Here is a 15,007-nt window from a genome sequence, read left to right as displayed (position 1 = left end):
GACCAAAAAATGCTGAGTATGGAATATTTTTTTTGCAATGTGTTACGGAGCACTGTAGCTGTTGCATATTCAGAAGTCCCCCTTGACTAATCTAATTGCTTGTTTAACTGCACAATATATTTGATTCATATTTGATCAAAACAGCTATAAATTAGATTTCTCTAAAGGTATTAATGGAAGTGACATTGTGGCCAAAATCATATGTAACTAATGATTAATAATAATAATAATAATAAAGGTGATAACACCAAGTGATCAACATACATTTTAAAATAATTCTTTATAGGGGAATGCTAATTTGCATTCTTAATGGCGCCATCTGCCATCCCCATGCAAAATTCAAAATGGCATGGAAAAAGAAGACCGCCTCCATCTGTGCTGTGATCTGAATATTCTAGTTTAATATCGTAAAAAAATATCAGGATTCAGCCATCTTATAGAGAGACAGTTTGTGGATATAGGGTCTCAGTCTTGCAGCAGGTAATTGAATCTGCAAGAATTGCATTAGATTTTCACGGGTTTACGCTAACAAATAACTATCTAATTGATTTTATAAATAAGGGAATAGTCAAAAATATCAATAAAATGGATCTTTGTCAGTAAAATAAGTTGAGATTTCCTTTCATGGGGCCCAAAATCCCTCGCAGCGCCCCTGGTATTGCATTATATCGCCAAGTAATGCGTTATAAGGCTTATTAAATATTCTTGACATGTCCCCTGGCGCGATCCGTACTGTACCGTACCGTACAAAAGACAAACTATGAAAAAGAAAAAAATGAAATTAAATACAAATCAGATTTTTTTTAAAACTGAATGCATCACTGGCATTTCCATTCACCCCAATGATTTGTTTTGTTTGTATTTGTTTTTATTTTTTTTTTAAAGTATACAGGGACAGTGCATATTAATAAAACAGTTTCCTGTAAATATGCCAGATTATAGCCAATGGCTAATTTGCATCCGATGATTTTAGTCCGGGAATTTATGCCACGATTAAGTAATATCTCCAAATGAAACGCGTGATCTGGGTGGGCGACGAGGGTGCGAAAGGGGCGTGCTGGAAGCAAACATCACAGGCAGGCTACCGTCGCCTCTGTCTTGCCTCGCCATTAAATCCTCCGTCTCACGGAGCAAGGCTGTCTTGTCTTCCTCCTCCTCCTCCTCCTCCTCCTCCTCCTCCTCCTCCTCCTCCCTACCGGGCGCCAGACGCACTCCCGTGGTGGCGGCGGACCGTCCGGATGTGATCTCCGCGGATCCCCGGGAGCGGGAATGAAAGCGACGCGGTCATAAAGGAGCGTCGAGTCTCCGCGTCGGCCTTTTCGGTTGGAGCGCTTACTTTGACCCGCGGAGAGATGAGGAATCCTCGGACCGATTTAGCCTTGACATTCTGGCTATTTCTAGAGGTGAGTGACAGACATTGTCGGCTTCGGTCCTCCATTTGTTATTTAAATAAAAATAAATAAAAATGTACCCCCCCCCCTCAAGCTCCAGTCACGTGCTGTGTTATATTAAGAGCCGTGCAAGACGAGTCCGTGTCAGAATAACCTCAATTTAACTTTACCTCCCGTGGAATAAAAATGACAGAAAACATAGAGGTCGGATTAGGACATCAACTGGATATATGACATGTTTTTGTCAAATCGGCTTTAAAAAAAAATGAATAAATTGCTAACTTTATGATAAGCAGTCTGCTTGTTTCCACCGACAAATTGGGGCGAAAAGGTGAGAGGTTACTCATCTATGCATTGTCTCGGATTCATTCTCATTTTATATTTGGTCTTGAGGCTTTGAGACTAAAATTCCCACATAGGGGTTGTTGGGCCTTAATATTATGAAGTATATCATTATTTTTTTAACGTCAGCAATGTGCCTCCTCACCCACAAGATTTAAAAATGAATATACAATGAAGCTCATATTTGGCAATCACATATTTGTCTATTCACAGATTTTGGGGGGACTTTATCCTCCTTTACTCATTGAAAAAAACCTAATATTTTTATTGATCCAACCTTTATGTTTTTGAGTAAGACAACTGAGAACCGATTTTCATTTGCAATTTCCATCTGGCAATATTGGCCATTTTCATGTCTAATCTAAAAAAAGGGGGAGGAGCTGGCGTACACCCTGGACTGGTTACTCGCCCACTCACTCTTTTTTGAGCGGGCTGAAGCAATTATGGTGTTGCTCTGGTGGTATCTTGAAAGTCTAGTGGCTCTTTTGAAGTTGAGTTGAGGAGTTTTATTTTAGACAGTCCATTATAAGCGGTATCGAAAATGAATGGATGGTTTGAAGGTCCTGCGTGTATGACAATAGGGCAACATTATGACCCACAAGGTTTGTTCTGGCGGAAATTGTAACGATCCCCATTTCCCTTTACAGCCCACCGCTGACACTCATATACATTTATTATTAACTTGAATCATTATTATTTTATCAACACTCAGCTGACTGAGCTCATCCATTTTAAATGTACACCGACTGGCAGTGTGGTCGGAATCAAGCCCTTCAACACTGTTCACTTTGATCCGTGTTAGAACCAGCGGTGGCTCGACTTGAGTCAGACTCAAATGGTCAGTTTTGGGACTAAGAATTCACTTGGTTAAAATTTAGGAGGAATGTCCGCAGTTGATGTGAGCATTTTTCTCCTCGAGCAGTATTTTTGAATGATGGAAACATGTCGCTGTTAAATCGTAGCATTACAGCAGCTACTTTTATTTATTGTTCATATATTTTTAATGTAGTGTCAAGAACGTAGTGACTCTCGAGTCACTCGTATTTTACAAACAATCCAAAACATGTTTGAAGCGCATACACACTGCAAACGCCGTTGATTGAACTCAGCTAGCTAGCTCGCTAGCTAGCACATCATCCGCGTGTTCCACCAACCAATCAAACCACGCTGAATGCAACTGTTGCAATGGTCAAACAATAATAACGAAATAATAAAGTAAATAAATGACCTAGAACCATAACTCATGAAGAAGGTCATCTAAAAAAAAATTGTCACCTTGCCACCTCACTGTCCAATTTGGCTAAATGTAATAACTTTCCATTTCTTATTAACTCAGCATACTGCCTTTTTTCTTGCGTAATTTGCTTGCTTACAACATCTAATTGCGTATCGGACTTTGAGATGTGAAACGCGGTCGTAAGGATAATTACATTTTGGGACTGTAAAATTATTAATTATCTAATGATGTCACGCTAGCCACTGGCATGTCACATTGTATATTAGCATTAAGCTAGCTTAATGTGCTTAAATATACTCTAAATTCTCTATTTCTTTTTTTTGTCAGCTTTATAATAAACCTCACCTAGGAGTGACAAAGAACTTGACGCAAGCACGCTTTGAATCTTATTTGGAAAACTGTTAATAAGTTTGTGTTTTAATGACAATCTGTGGCCAGATGTGCTGCGCTTAAAATCGAGGGTATTTTGACTCATCCTGAATTTTCTCTCCAGTGCTGAGAATGCACACTCCGGCTGACACGACACACCATGTTTGTTGTCAAAAACTTGAATGGCTTTCGTGTTTTTTTTTTTTTTTTTATGGAAATATAATTCAGAGCGGCACATTCTGGCAGATTGCCAGATGCTCATTTCTGCGCTCTGGAAATGTGATGACAACGAAGTTTGCAGCAAAAATGATCCTTTCCCGCATAAAAAAGTGACTTGTAAAGATGCACAGGATTTTTTTTCCCCAATTGTTTTACACTCGAATAAAGTGACTCGGGCATTGCACAAGTCAGTACTTGAGTAATTATGTCGTGAAGCAAATGAGAAAAAAAAAAAAAAAAGAGCACTCGTTGGCAATTTATCAAGTTCAAAACAAACAACTGGAACTAAAATACGAGTTGAGAACGTTCTCCATTCTCATTTATCCTCATTTGGTTAAACGCCTTCCCCGTATTGGAATTGTTCGGGACATGACGCTAGCAAGCTCATACTTGGAAGACCTGAGACGAGTGACCCCTAATTGTTTTAGGCTTGAAATGAATAAACAGTCGCTCTCCTTTCTGCGTCTATATTTAGAACTTGATGACATTATTGTGTGACCGTATGGCGAGTGTTGTTTGTCTTCTGTTTTTTTTTTTTACACGGACCAGGTTTCACAGCTGTTGGGATTTTCTGTGGCGATTTTCTTTGGAGCATTAAACAAAAAAATAACACCATTCATGTTTTATGTACACATTCTTTAATTGTGTCATCCCCAATCGTGCGCTAAAGCAGAACTGGGCTCATTTCACATCCCACTATAGTTCCAGTAACACAATTTATGACAAATGCAATTTAAAAAAAAAAAAAACTGCAACGCTCTGGGAAAGTATAAACTGGATTTACTACTCAGAAATTGCTGTGGGAATTTATATTCACTCTAGATTGGTGGCGGGAACGATTTTCTTTTCCTTGTGGCTTTAATGTAATGGCAGAACCCGCATGATGCATCTTTTCTAAGTGGCGAAGCAGAGATTTGGATCGATGGCAAGTCAACGTTAGACTGGTCTGTGTTTTTTTTTTTTTTTTTTTTTTTTTTTATTGTCATCGTCACCCTTTTTTTAGATGTGTTCATTTAGTGACAATGGGCCGAAAATGGAAAATGCACTTTTGGGCCATTTTTGGCTGAGAGATGCATAAAGCCTGTGAGCAGATGTTCTAATTTTAGTCAGGAAGCAGAGAAAGGCTGATATTGCATCTTGCACTTTCTAGTACACTAACGGTTGATTCGATTTTTTTTTTTCATTTCAGAAATAAAATACACTACTTTTCACTTTGTTTCAACCCTGTTTTTGATTTCCAATTTTTTTTCCAGATCGATACCAGTATGAATATTCACGAATCCCGATACCTCGAGGATTTATGATACATGAAATTTAAAATCAAATTGCAGTAGACCACCAATTTTGATAAACATTTCGTCAATATCAGATTTTTTTTCTTTAGTATCGGTCGCTAGTTTTGGCATTCTTCACGAGTACTCGATACCTTGGAATAAACCAAATATCGCCGCAATACCTGGCATTGGTTGATACTCGCTTCTCTCTAATTATTTTACCAAAGTTGAATGTATGATTTGAAAATGCCTTACTGTATATTTCGAGGCAAGTGTTCCATGATTGAATTTTCCGCCTTTGAGCGATTGCGAAGGTAGGGCGGCGTTGTATCAGAGCAATGTAATGCTTCCGAATGTCTGTGAGGGAGTTTCATTATTGATCGCACGCATTTCACAAGCAGCAACTACAAAGGCGAAGCAGCCGGATCGCCACACACACACACACACACACACACACACACACACTTGTGCTTCTAAGGGCTTAATGTTCAGTGTAGAACCATTTGAACTATTCAACCCCCATCCAATGTCCTCTGGCTAAAACCTCCGAGCAGCTTTTAAAGCAGCAGAGCACATTTGCTGGTTGTGTAAGAGTCATTTCTGTCCCACGGGAGCACAGAGAGGGACATTTTCCTCCTCCGTCAGTTCTTTCGCTCTGTCTAATTGGGCCAAGACAATGAACAGAGCTGGATGATGACCATGGCTGGTAAATGGATAACGATTAGGTGCAAACTTGGAAAATGGATAGTGGTAAATTTTGGAATGTGAGCTGTTTGTGTTTAGCAGATTTTTTTATTTTTTATTTATTATTTTATTTTCATTTTTATTTATTAGTAGCCAAATTGTCCGATATTAGCTTTTTTATAAAAAGCAAAAATCGTCAGATTTTTTTTTTCTTTTGTCCTCAAATTTTTACATTTTCACGCATTAACAGCATAAGCCCAAAAATTCCAACATTCCGCCCCGCCAAAAAATTTTGCCAACTTATCTCTCAGTTGTGCAGTGAAACAAATATATCAGGAAAATTATTATTTATTTTTTGGGGAAGCATTAAAGGTTGGCAGAAAATGTCATTGCTGTCATTTTCCGCTTTTTTTTTTTTTTTTGCAGAGTAGTCCTTATTTTAAAAAATGGCAGCCAACATAGGCAATATTTCACAGATGAACATCAAAATAAAATCACCGCTTATCTACCGATACATACATTTTATTTTTGACATCAAGAACTTTCGATGCGCCAAGTAGGGGCCCTCAGGTCGTACTCAGCCCAGGTTTTCTTCTCTGGGTCCTCTCAGTACTCTCATCTTCTCCTGGCAAATCGGATCAAGCCGGCAGTTTCACGCGCGTACGGGGAGATCATTTCAAAGGCAGTTAATTAAGCAGACAGCCGGCAGCGGCGCTCGGCATTTTCATGACGGCAAATGGGAGCACTCAGAGTTTGCAGGGGGATCGTTGCTTTGTTTGGAGGGACTCGAAAATTCATCACAAATTAGACGATTAAATTGTATACTGAAGGGTGTTGATGATATACAGTCAGCGGATGCTTCATTGGGTTCACCTGCACACGATACACTAGCTGTATAATCAGATTCTTAATTTTATATATACACACATACACAATATCAAAAATTATTTCTTGTAACAAAAGTAATCCGAACATATACTACGAAACGCCATAGACAGGCTAATGGAAAATTGTCATTGAAGCTAAAGTAAAAAAATTTGTCTGTGACATTATCTCTGTTGAGGCCTTTGCGTCCACCTAAAATGGAAAATTGAATACAATTTTTGTTTATACTTATTTTTACAGGTTGTAGAGGCCAAAAAGTACTGCTGGTATTTTGAAGGTGGCTACCCAATTTACTTCATGTAAGTACCACCGCATGTGACCCTTTAAACTGGAAAGCTGACTGGGAAGCCAATAATTTAGTTCGCTACATCATTTCAACGCGGTTTCCGTTTGACTACAATGAGAGTACTAAATTAATTAGTCACTTGCATAGATGACCTCACTGTTATCTGCGTCACCGTCAATCCAGATGTCGCTCATACGAGGACTGCTGCGGGACTCGCTGCTGTGTGAGAGCTCTGTCCATCCAGAGACTCTGGTACTTCTGGTGAGTGCTCAGCCATCAGAACCGCATGCAAACGTTTATTCCCAATTCTCCATCCGCCTTCTTCGTTGTTGCATCACAGGGTGCTGCTCATGATGGGCGTGCTGTTCTGCTGTGGCGCCGGCTTCTTCATCCGTCGAAGGATGTACCCCTCGTCTCTAAGAGATGAGCCTGCCTTCAACGTGTCCTTCACCAGACACCCTGTCACCACGCCGGGTAAATAGTATTGTGTAAAAGTCTATTTTTAATGAATTAAAAAAAATAAAAAAATAATTAAAAAACATACATGCAGCAAAGACTTTGTGATCTGCTAACAACCCAGGTTAAACTTAGCATACAAAAACCTTTTGACTGATTTTGCAAGGCCTACAAAATATTGTGTTCTACAGATATAAAAATGATGACGCAACAAAAAAGACGTGTAAATACGTCTTTGGGAGGTGGGGACTACAATTTTGAAAACATATACACATATAATACAAAACTTTGTTGACCGGCTAACAGGAATTAGCATATAATCAAAAACAACTGCATTTCTCACGAGCATATATCGTCTTTGCTCTGTGCAGTTTCCCAGCAGCCAGGAAGTATGCAGGGCTTCGGCGTGAACGGGATGACGGCTGGTGACCCGACGCTTGCCATGTCGCACCCCACGTACCCGCCCCAGCCTGGCTCCGCCCACATGATGCTGGCCTCCTACCCGCCGCCGCCATCTTACTGCAACCACCCCCCACCGTCCTATGAACAAATTTTCCACAACGGGGACAAGAAGTAACAAGGAAGGAAGAAGGAAGGCCGCCATTTGTTTGAACCATGACTGTTTGTGTGAGAACACTGGCACCGTTTGTCGTCCTGGAAAAAAAAAAACAGGCACAGCAGTCCGAATCTAGATGCACACTCACACGTTCATTTGCATTCACCATTTATTTTCTCTTCATGCAAGTGGATTTGGTGCATTCAATGTCACCAGCTTCCTTTTGCCGTCCAACTGCACAATGTATAATGCCATCGAAAAGCGCCATGTAATAAAAAGTGAGATATTAGTTGTCTCAGTGCCTTGTTGGGTTGCGTTGAAGTCTGATGTCGTGATATATCAGATATCAGACCGTGTAGTCTGGCTATTTCTTGAAAGTGGCACTGGATCTGCCACCAGCCTAGCAAGTTGAGTCGAGAAACTGGTATCCATTTCCACTGTGGGGCGAAAATTTAACCCTCAAATGGTTGCCTTCCCTTTTTGTGGTCTACTCAGACTGGACAAAAAGCACCACTCCAGTTAGGTGTGCCACAGGGCAGTGGTTTAGGTCCTCATTCATTCTCCTTGTCCCATTTACAAAATACAATAAACAGACTTGCGCCACAACGGATTTTTTTTTTATTGTAAAATTTACTGCTAAACAAGTGGAACATGTTTTTTTTTTTCACAATTTATACAATATGATCAGATCCTTAAACACATTGGCTGGTCAAACGGCACATTTCAGATCAAAACACAGTTTGAGACAAGAGACAGACCAGACAAGATCCCATAAAGAGAATTAGGCATTCATAAGCTGTCGGCCTCAATGACGATTAAAACGATGAAAACTACAATGAAATGAAAATAGTCAAACTGCCTAAAACATTTTTTTTTTCAATCCACTATAGTGAATTTAAGCACATTTTGGTTGTACTTAGTGCAATAAATTTTATTTGCAAACATTTATTTAATTTGCAAAACATTAACTGAATTATTCTTGAAGTTGTTTTCAACATTTAAATGCTAAGTTGTTTTAAAAAGAAACAAAACATTTGGGCCCACTAAGCAACCGACTATTTTAATGTTGGTCATTCTGCTGGTACTTAAGATCAAAGTATTTTTTTCCCAACGTGGTACTTGGTGTAAAAAAAAAATAAAAAAATAGAGAAATTGAGAACCACTGCTTCAGATGAACAGAACTGCTTTGCATGAATTATTAAATCGCCAGTTTGTGTTTTTGTCATCATTTCAGAGGCTAATTATTTAATTTCTGGGTTATCATCAAACATGCATTAATGTTTTGGCTTCTTACTCAATGCAAAAAATACTTCCAGTTTAAGACAATTTAAAAAAAATAAATAATTTTAAGTTCAAGATAACAGGGAACACAAAACGGAAAACAAAACAAAAAAAAAAAATGACATTATTGACAGGACATGAACCACTTGAGCATGCGTGTGATTACAAACACTATATGTTCAGTCCAGGTATTTTGTTTCTTGGCCATATTTTCTTAAAGGACACATGACAGTTGTGTCACACGTATACTAGTAGTGCACCGAATTGTCCTACGGGTCAAGACAAAGAGCACATTAGTACCCTCCAACGGCTTTCCGTAGGTGTCCAAAAGAATGAGTTAAAGCAGCGCTGCTGGTGGGGACCCCTCAAAGTTGACCGAATACACTCCTAAAGTTTTGGCAGCTTGAAACAAAAGTTCTCAAAGCATCTGCCCATTCTTGGCTCCAACGGATCACTGTTCAAAGGCGGGGAAACGGGAAGCTTCAGGTGCGGCTATTTCCGACAGGTAGTGGATGGTCCCCGCCATACCTGATGGGCGAAAATGGGATTTATTCCACTCGGAGATTTTAAAATCAATTTTCACATTTATGACGCGTGAGAAGACTGTGGAGAATGCTTGATTTTCAGATACCTTCAAAAAGCGAGTAGGGTCTGTCAGGGATGCGGCAGCCGTGAGTGCCGTAGTCCAAACACCACTCGGCAAACTGAGCATTTATAAGAGTCAACAAAAAAAAAACGAACAAAATTACGACATTGAAAATTTTTTGGCAATGAAATAAAAAAGACATTTTAAAAGAGCTAAAACTAGATGATATAAAACTAAAACAAATGTCCTACGTTTTTGTCTTTGCCAATTCATATCAAGCATCAACTTTCAGGATTAATTTTAAATTTATTTCGGTATTTCTGTTTGTATAGAAGCAGGAAGGTTGTTTATTACACAATAATTTTGTGATTTTTTTAACCTGCACTTGACAAATACTTAGAAATGCAGAAATTAAATTAATAAATAACGCTAATACTTGGGAGTAGCCGAAAGACAATTGCTTCTCTCTGAGGCGCTTAATATGGTCACATTTTTAAATAATTATTTGAAATGTTGTCAAAGTTTAATCAATAAGACTTTTAATTCCACGAAATTAGTGTAGGCTAAATATATCGCCCAAAAAAAAAAAATGCAGGTGCAAATTTGCAGCGAGACCCGTTCGGGGTACCTTGCAGGCACGGTAGAGGTACTTCTTCTCGTGGGTGAGCTTGTACAGAGATAGGAAGGCGTAGCCGTTGCCGGCAGTTCCGTGGCAGATGCCGTAGCCTTTTCGGAGAAGGCCCCTCTGCCAGATCACCTCGCCACATTCCATCGCTTCCTTCAGGTATTTTTCCTCTTTGAAAACCTGGAGGCACGCAAGTCGCAGTCTACAGTCTTATATGTCGCTGAAGCTCAATTTTCTTTTAAATAATTTCCGTAAACACAAAAAGAACATCATCCGTAATGGATTCCCTTATAAGGACTTCGAATGTTGAGCTTCTTGCGGGGGCTCACTGAGGTTTGTGCGATGCCAGACTTTGTGGATTCGTGACTGCAGTGAGAGAGCTAACGGCACATTTGGTGCCAAGCGGCTCCCTGAGAAAGAAGGGAGGGAATTCACCGACATTTTATAGCTACAGTGTGTGTGGCGTGTAAAGTCAGGCCATTAAAAAGAAATATAGCGCGTGTGACACAAATTCCTTGCACGTATCCTACCTTCGTCTCTTTCGCCCTCGACCGTGTTTTATAAACAGATGAATCACTGTTTGACTGCGGACTACTCGATGATCAATGAGGCTTGCGAAGGGATGGGACATTTCTGGTACAATTCCAGAATGTTTCATGGCAAATTGAACTGGGCGGTTTTGGAATATTCCACACTGGAAACTTTCTATAGCAATTATGGATACGATAATGAAAATATCACGTTCAAAACTTTTTGTACGGCCATAAGCAGACAAACATGACAATTAAATTCTAAGTACAACAATATAAAGCGTATAATACTTTCCACTCATCTTATAATATTTTCCACCATTTTTTTAAAATTTCTATATATAGGGTGCATGGTTATAAGGCGCACCGGGTTATAAGGTACACCAGGTTATACGACGCAATACTGCACATTAAGAGAAACAAATAAGTCAAACTTCATTCTGCGTCCATACGTAAGACGCATCCGATTATAAGGCTCACTGTCGATTTTTGAGAAAATCAAAGCATTTAAAATGTGCCTTATAGTCTGAAAAATACGGTTATTTTCATAACGTTAAAATAGATTTCCCCAACCACACGTAAGCTCCCTATAACGTCAATAAGCTCAATCATTCTGACCTTATAAGCCATAATGAGCATGTGGATAACGCCGGGTGCTCCGTGGCACCAGTGAACAAGCCGGTCGCTCTCATTGCTCAGAGACGAAGGGAAGTTGCCCGAACGGAATCTCTTGTGGCGGATATAGTCGATACTGGGCCGAACCAACTCGGACAGCAAGTCTGGGTGGACCCTCGCCCCTGGCTGAATGGAGAGACATATTTCACACACGGTCCAGCACATTTTGGTCATGTCAATCAGGACACAAAAGTGGACTTTATCAGGCTTGCTTTACCTGCATGAGCATGTAAAAGATTCCAGCCAGGCCATGGGCGGCGCCAACATACTGCTTGTTGTGCCATTCATACAGCAGGGGGCAGCGTTCTGACTTCTTAAGTTCTGCTGACAGATTCTTCCCAGACTCAATAATGGCTGTCACGACCTGTGACGGAAAAGAAGAAAGTTTCAAGAAAAAGGCAATTCAAAAGTAAATACATGAGAAGAAGCAAAGTACAGCTCCTTGATTGAATTTTGATTTAATCATTAAAAATAAAGTTGTAGTAATCGCTCCCGATAGTGATGCACAAGAAAATGAAGCAATGTGGCTTCCGATAAAACAATTTAACTAGGCCATAAAGCGAGAGGCCCGCAGACAGCCTATGAAGTGACGATCAAAGATAACTGCAGACTCCCGGAACACTGAGAAAAATAAAAAGGAAACAACACTTGCTAACTGCGCCCAGAGGCACCGTTTGATAAAGGCAATGAGCTGTGCTGCCCGGGCCAGATTTATGAGCACAAATAATGGTCGACTGCACCGCAGTGCTGCAGGAAACTTTCTTCAAAGCAAAATGTTATTTTTACCTCAGACACTACGGGCATCCACGCCATTAGCCCTTTTGGGTAAATGGCGGCTTTTGCCTTTGACCGATTTGCTTTGGAAAGCAAATAGGTCATTCTTTGAATTGTATATTTATTGAAAAACTCAAAACGAGTGCATTCTTGCGTCTCACTTTTGAAACGGTGGCTTCATCCACCGTGTTGCCTCCTATTTCCTTGTTAACATACAGCAAAGCGTACAGGTAACCAGCTCGTCCATACAGCAGCTCATCCGGCATTTCCGAATCGGGACCGAGCACTGACCGCTGCAGCTGCAGCAACCTGAGGAGCGAGAAAAAAAAAAAAAAAAGCATTTAATTTGGTGAGAGTCAGGAAAACTGCATCTTAATTGTCGGAACACTCGCCTAGAAAGACAATCGCTGCTGTCAGCAGCGTTGCCCAACTGGTGGTGGACCACCGCGCCCACCGCCAGCGGCCCGGCGTCTCCGCAAAGAAAAGTCACTTTCCGGCCATTCAGAATCCTCATCGATCTCTTCACATAGTCCAACGCCCTTTGCAGGTGTGCAACGTCATTGGACCCACGATACAGCTGTACGTACAGTAAAGCAATCCCTTGATAGAAGAGAGGGAATTATGGAGGAACATTTTCATTGGAGTGTTGATTAATAATCTGACATTTCATCGTTACATCTTCACAGGCGACAGACCTGTCCAGCCGGTGTAAGTAGAGAAGTCATGGGGGTCAGCAGTCTTTAGACCTTCTTCCATTTGCTGAATCAGATCTTTCATCTTACTCTGGACCTTCCTTTGGAAGGATGAGCTCACCTGAGAGTCCCAATAAATACGAGTAAGTCAAGAGTGTAAGTGACTCTTAATTGTGGGACGATTCTTTTGCATCTGCACAATTGCCATCATTATGTATCATTATTGCACGACTGGGCACTTGCACAGCTGTCATAATTATTATTATTATTATTATTATATGATGCTGGAACATTCTGCACAATTTTAACATTAACAGTGCACTTAACTGCAAATGTCCACGTTTAGCCAGCCTTGGTTTATGTTAGCACGCACCATACGTAAATGTCGTAACATTCTGCAAAAAGGACACAGCAGCTTACTTTTCCTTCTTCGTCAAACGGTTCATTGTAATCCACTTCTGCTCCAGAACTGGACGTGGGAAGTCCTTGGTCCCAGTCGGCGTAAGGATTGGAAAAAGAGCGCTCCTCCATCTCAGCTTCAGTCACGGAGATGAGCTTCAGACGCTTTGACATGTTGTCGCCCATCTGTACGGCGGCTCCGGAGGGTCAAAATCCTCCGACACGCTGAAATTTGATAAAACGCGTTTCGTAAGTACACAGATATTCACATTCCTAAATAATTACGAAAGACTTTATTCTGCCCATTTATTTATTCATTATGGAATTCTCATGCAAGACTATGACATATATAAACTCGCATTAACTCGATTTAATTGATTTTTCTTTGAATTATAATCCGTTATTTATTATTTTATATTATGTTGACATCCACGTAAACTGTAAATTTGCCATTGCAGTGTAACTTGTTATCTAATATTCATATGACGAGAAAGACTTTGAATCTTGACTCTATAATCTAGTAACAAACGTTTTACGCAGAGTATAACGATCATTTCCAATTTTAAAATGCTGTAGTGTAGTAAGCCTAAGTGTTCATTAAAAATGAGTGGTTTTATTCCTAATAAAAGTATTTAAAAAAAATAATAGCAAATGCATTGAACTCATGTTAAACACAACAGAACTTTGCTCAGGTATGAATTCTTCCAGCTTTTCACTTCGGGCTGCTGTTGTTAATTGTGACTTAAAATTGTTTGAATAAACACAAAAACTTGTTAAAAAAAATCTTGCTCAAGAAATAAATTCACATTTGGAGAATACATTTCGCGATAAAATTGGGTATTTAAACGAATATGACATATTAGTTAGTGCACAGGAGACACAGTAATCTTCCTTGGCTTCACTTTTAATAACATTTAGAAAACGCATGCATTTACCAAACCAATATTTATTTCTTTGTGATTTAAAACTAGTTTTCCATCCATTTGTTTTGCATATGCAACACTATTTCAACACCAGTGTGCAATCCTCAGTAGGCCTATATTTATTCTTCAATCACAAAAGCTTAAAAGACATATCCTGAGGAACAATTATGATACTACCGGGATGTGATGAGCAGGCTATGGTGTCCCTGGAGTCTGCGTGGATGAGGAGGATCCTACTTTAGCAACCACCAGCCTCCCAGTAGCGTCTCCCACAGCCCCAGCCTGCAGTCTCCCATCCACATTGAATAAAAGCTGGAAGCCGCAGTCAAGGCGATCGGGCGGGACAAGAAGCCTCCATCAACTACAGACCTTCGGCATCCTCAAACCCTGCTGCAAGACGCCGCTCGACAAATAAAAAGGCAACCCCCCTCACACACACACACTGCGGGTGAATATCTAACCCCCTCCCCCCTACAGCCACTCAAGTCATCCCAGTAACAATCAGTACCCGCCAGTACCCAGCATCCCAGTGCAAGCAGCTGACTCCGACTGTGAATTGGTGGCAGATGGTGTTGGTGTATGATGCTGTGCTGTCGGGATTAGACATTGCAAATAAATCCACACATGCCGCCACCCATCCTTACGCAGTCCACTTGCACCCCACCCTTCTCCCTTTCGCCACAATGGACCATGAAAGAGTCACGTGCGCCAGATGATACCGCTTCACTTGCCAAAACGCCATTAGGCATGGGAAATAACCGAACATCCTCTCTCAATATTGAAATTATTTCATTTAGCTCCTCCTCTCAAAAAAAGTGCCATT

At 40.3% G+C, this 15,007-nt stretch overlaps 2 protein-coding genes across 2 annotated transcripts; one reads left to right on the top strand and one right to left on the bottom strand.

Annotated features, from left to right (window-relative positions):
• The first annotated feature begins 1,057 nt into the window (after positions 1 to 1,057).
• Positions 1,058 to 7,988, top strand: vopp1b (VOPP1 WW domain binding protein b). Its single transcript, XM_088283338.1, has 5 exons — positions 1,058 to 1,403; positions 6,642 to 6,700; positions 6,871 to 6,948; positions 7,028 to 7,161; positions 7,515 to 7,988. The coding sequence occupies exons 1-5, from the start codon at positions 1,353 to 1,355 to the stop codon at positions 7,718 to 7,720; spliced, it is 528 nt and encodes a 175-aa protein (XP_088139464.1). The 5' UTR covers positions 1,058 to 1,352; the 3' UTR covers positions 7,721 to 7,988.
• A 311-nt stretch (positions 7,989 to 8,299) lies between these two features.
• On the bottom strand, positions 8,300 to 15,007 carry lancl2 (LanC lantibiotic synthetase component C-like 2 (bacterial)). The gene is made up of 10 exons (XM_088283337.1): positions 14,362 to 15,007; positions 13,283 to 13,486; positions 12,866 to 12,983; positions 12,563 to 12,770; positions 12,332 to 12,479; positions 11,614 to 11,760; positions 11,340 to 11,522; positions 10,195 to 10,371; positions 9,612 to 9,684; positions 8,300 to 9,508 (listed from the first exon to the last, which is right to left on the bottom strand). The coding sequence occupies exons 2-10, from the start codon at positions 13,445 to 13,447 to the stop codon at positions 9,432 to 9,434; spliced, it is 1,296 nt and encodes a 431-aa protein (XP_088139463.1). The 5' UTR covers positions 13,448 to 13,486; positions 14,362 to 15,007; the 3' UTR covers positions 8,300 to 9,431.

The sequence above is a fragment of the Idiotropiscis lumnitzeri genome, chromosome 19 (assembly GCF_059441095.1).
Source record: "Idiotropiscis lumnitzeri isolate Australia: NSW breed Sydney's pygmy pipehorse chromosome 19, RoL_Ilum_1.0, whole genome shotgun sequence".
NCBI lineage: Eukaryota > Metazoa > Chordata > Actinopteri > Syngnathiformes > Syngnathidae > Idiotropiscis > Idiotropiscis lumnitzeri.
This window is presented reverse-complemented; position numbering and strand designations above follow the sequence as displayed.

Bases quoted from the DNA above. Each gene is read 5' to 3' on its own strand.
- vopp1b (XM_088283338.1), top strand. From the start codon at position 1,353: ATGAGGAATCCTCGGACCGATTTAGCCTTGACATTCTGGCTATTTCTA. The intron at 6,701-6,870 runs GTAAGTACCACC...CCGTCAATCCAG, and splicing joins GGCTACCCAATTTACTTCAT to ATGTCGCTCATACGAGGACT. The intron at 6,949-7,027 runs GTGAGTGCTCAG...GTTGCATCACAG, and splicing joins CAGAGACTCTGGTACTTCTG to GGTGCTGCTCATGATGGGCG.
- lancl2 (XM_088283337.1), bottom strand. From the start codon at position 13,447: ATGGGCGACAACATGTCAAAGCGTCTGAAGCTCATCTCCGTGACTGAA. The intron at 12,480-12,562 runs GCGAGTGTTCCG...CTCGCTCCTCAG, and splicing joins AGCAGCGATTGTCTTTCTAG to GTTGCTGCAGCTGCAGCGGT. The intron at 11,523-11,613 runs GTAAAGCAAGCC...CTCTCCATTCAG, and splicing joins TCTTTTACATGCTCATGCAG to CCAGGGGCGAGGGTCCACCC.